This window comes from Tigriopus californicus, chromosome 4, assembly GCF_007210705.1.
Source record: "Tigriopus californicus strain San Diego chromosome 4, Tcal_SD_v2.1, whole genome shotgun sequence".
Classification (NCBI taxonomy): Eukaryota; Metazoa; Arthropoda; class Copepoda; order Harpacticoida; family Harpacticidae; genus Tigriopus; species Tigriopus californicus.
Window position 1 is genome coordinate 9,973,341 of NC_081443.1, and position 1,406 is coordinate 9,974,746.

Genomic DNA, 1,406 nt, shown 5'->3' on the forward strand with positions numbered 1-1,406 from the left:
GTACTTTCGATTCTAATGCCCACAGAGTTCGTAGAAATCACACGTATTTCGAGACGGCAGGTTTGGTCGGTTTCACAAGTTAATTATTGTCTACATTAACTTGTTTTGCTTGCAGAGGCGTGAATATTGTGGAGCTTTCCTTTTAGCCTATGGACTACCTGTTGCCATAGGTTTCGTTCTCAGTGCCATGCTATCCTTAATCAGATTGTGGAAGATGCTAGACCGAAAAATCGGAGAATTGACTTTGAAGGCCATGACCGTGGTAGTGTTTGTTAGCACAGTGTGTTACTATCTATGGGCTTTCCATGCCACCGAACACATGAGTCACTTTAAAGTGACCAGTCTGTGCATCAACGGGACGATACTGAGCAACCAAAGACTCATTGACCAGATTTTGGTGTCTTGGCCTATTCTGTTGGGAGGTATACTTTACATCATCTTCAATTGTCGAGTGTATTGGATCTGCCGCTGCCATGATGTGCCGTTCAATCCTGATCCATCAGGTAATTCAGTTTTAGGTGCAAATACTTTCCAAACTTGAACTGAATTCATTCACGAGAAATTGGTTCAATTTGAGCCCACTTTCAATCACAACAGATCAAATGAAAACACTTGTCTCCAAAGATATGATGTAATTGATGAAAACACTTCTCAACCGAGTTCAAAAGGTTCAGCTTTTACAAAGAATTGGTCTTTGGCTTAAAAAATGAAGTACCGTTGAAAATTCATTCTCAAATTCATAAGAATCATCATGTAAAGTATGAGCTGAATGAATATTGTGGTCAAGATCTCTGGACGTTGCATTTGTATTTTAAAAAATTCGTGAAATAGTGGCATAGAAGTGCAAAATTTGACAATGAAGCTTACATATTGTGTCATTGGGCTTCTTTCTAAGTGGGGCTTTTGTTGACGAAATAATGAGATTAGTGACCAGGCAGCAGGGTTCTTGCGTGATGGGTAAGGATTTTTGTACTTTTTGAGGAAGGAATCCCTGCAGGGAGAAAGGAGGCGAGATATGGATCATATAAATACCCATCCACATCCTGAGGCCTTTTGCCAATGGCATTGAAAGGTAACGCCATATTCACACAATTTTATGGAATTGGAATCCTTTGTGCATATTTCTGTGCTTTCTAATAATATTTGATTAAAATTCACCCAAATTTTGTAAGCAGTCTTGATCAGAACGTTCTAGATAAATCTAATCAAAAGATATGAACTTTTCTTGAAAAATAGGGAAAAGTAGCGGGAACTGAATCTTCCGTCAATTCCGTCTCATTTCCTTAAAGTAGCTGGTCATTAATGAAGACATCCATTGTTTTGTACGGCAATGCACGGACTTCTAGAGATGTGGACTGTGAACGGAAGCCATAAATTCGTATCGCCTAAACTGTTCATCTTACACC

At 39.1% G+C, this 1,406-nt stretch overlaps 1 protein-coding gene across 1 annotated transcript in view; it reads left to right on the top strand.

Moving 5' to 3' along the window:
- LOC131878843 (uncharacterized) overlaps window positions 1–1,406 on the top strand; it is a 7,433-nt gene that overhangs the window by 3,708 nt on the left and 2,319 nt on the right. Inside the window, exon 2 of the mRNA XM_059224975.1 lies at window positions 116–503. Coding sequence (XP_059080958.1) covers window positions 116–503 — 388 coding nt within the window. The remainder of the gene's footprint in view (window positions 1–115; window positions 504–1,406) is intronic.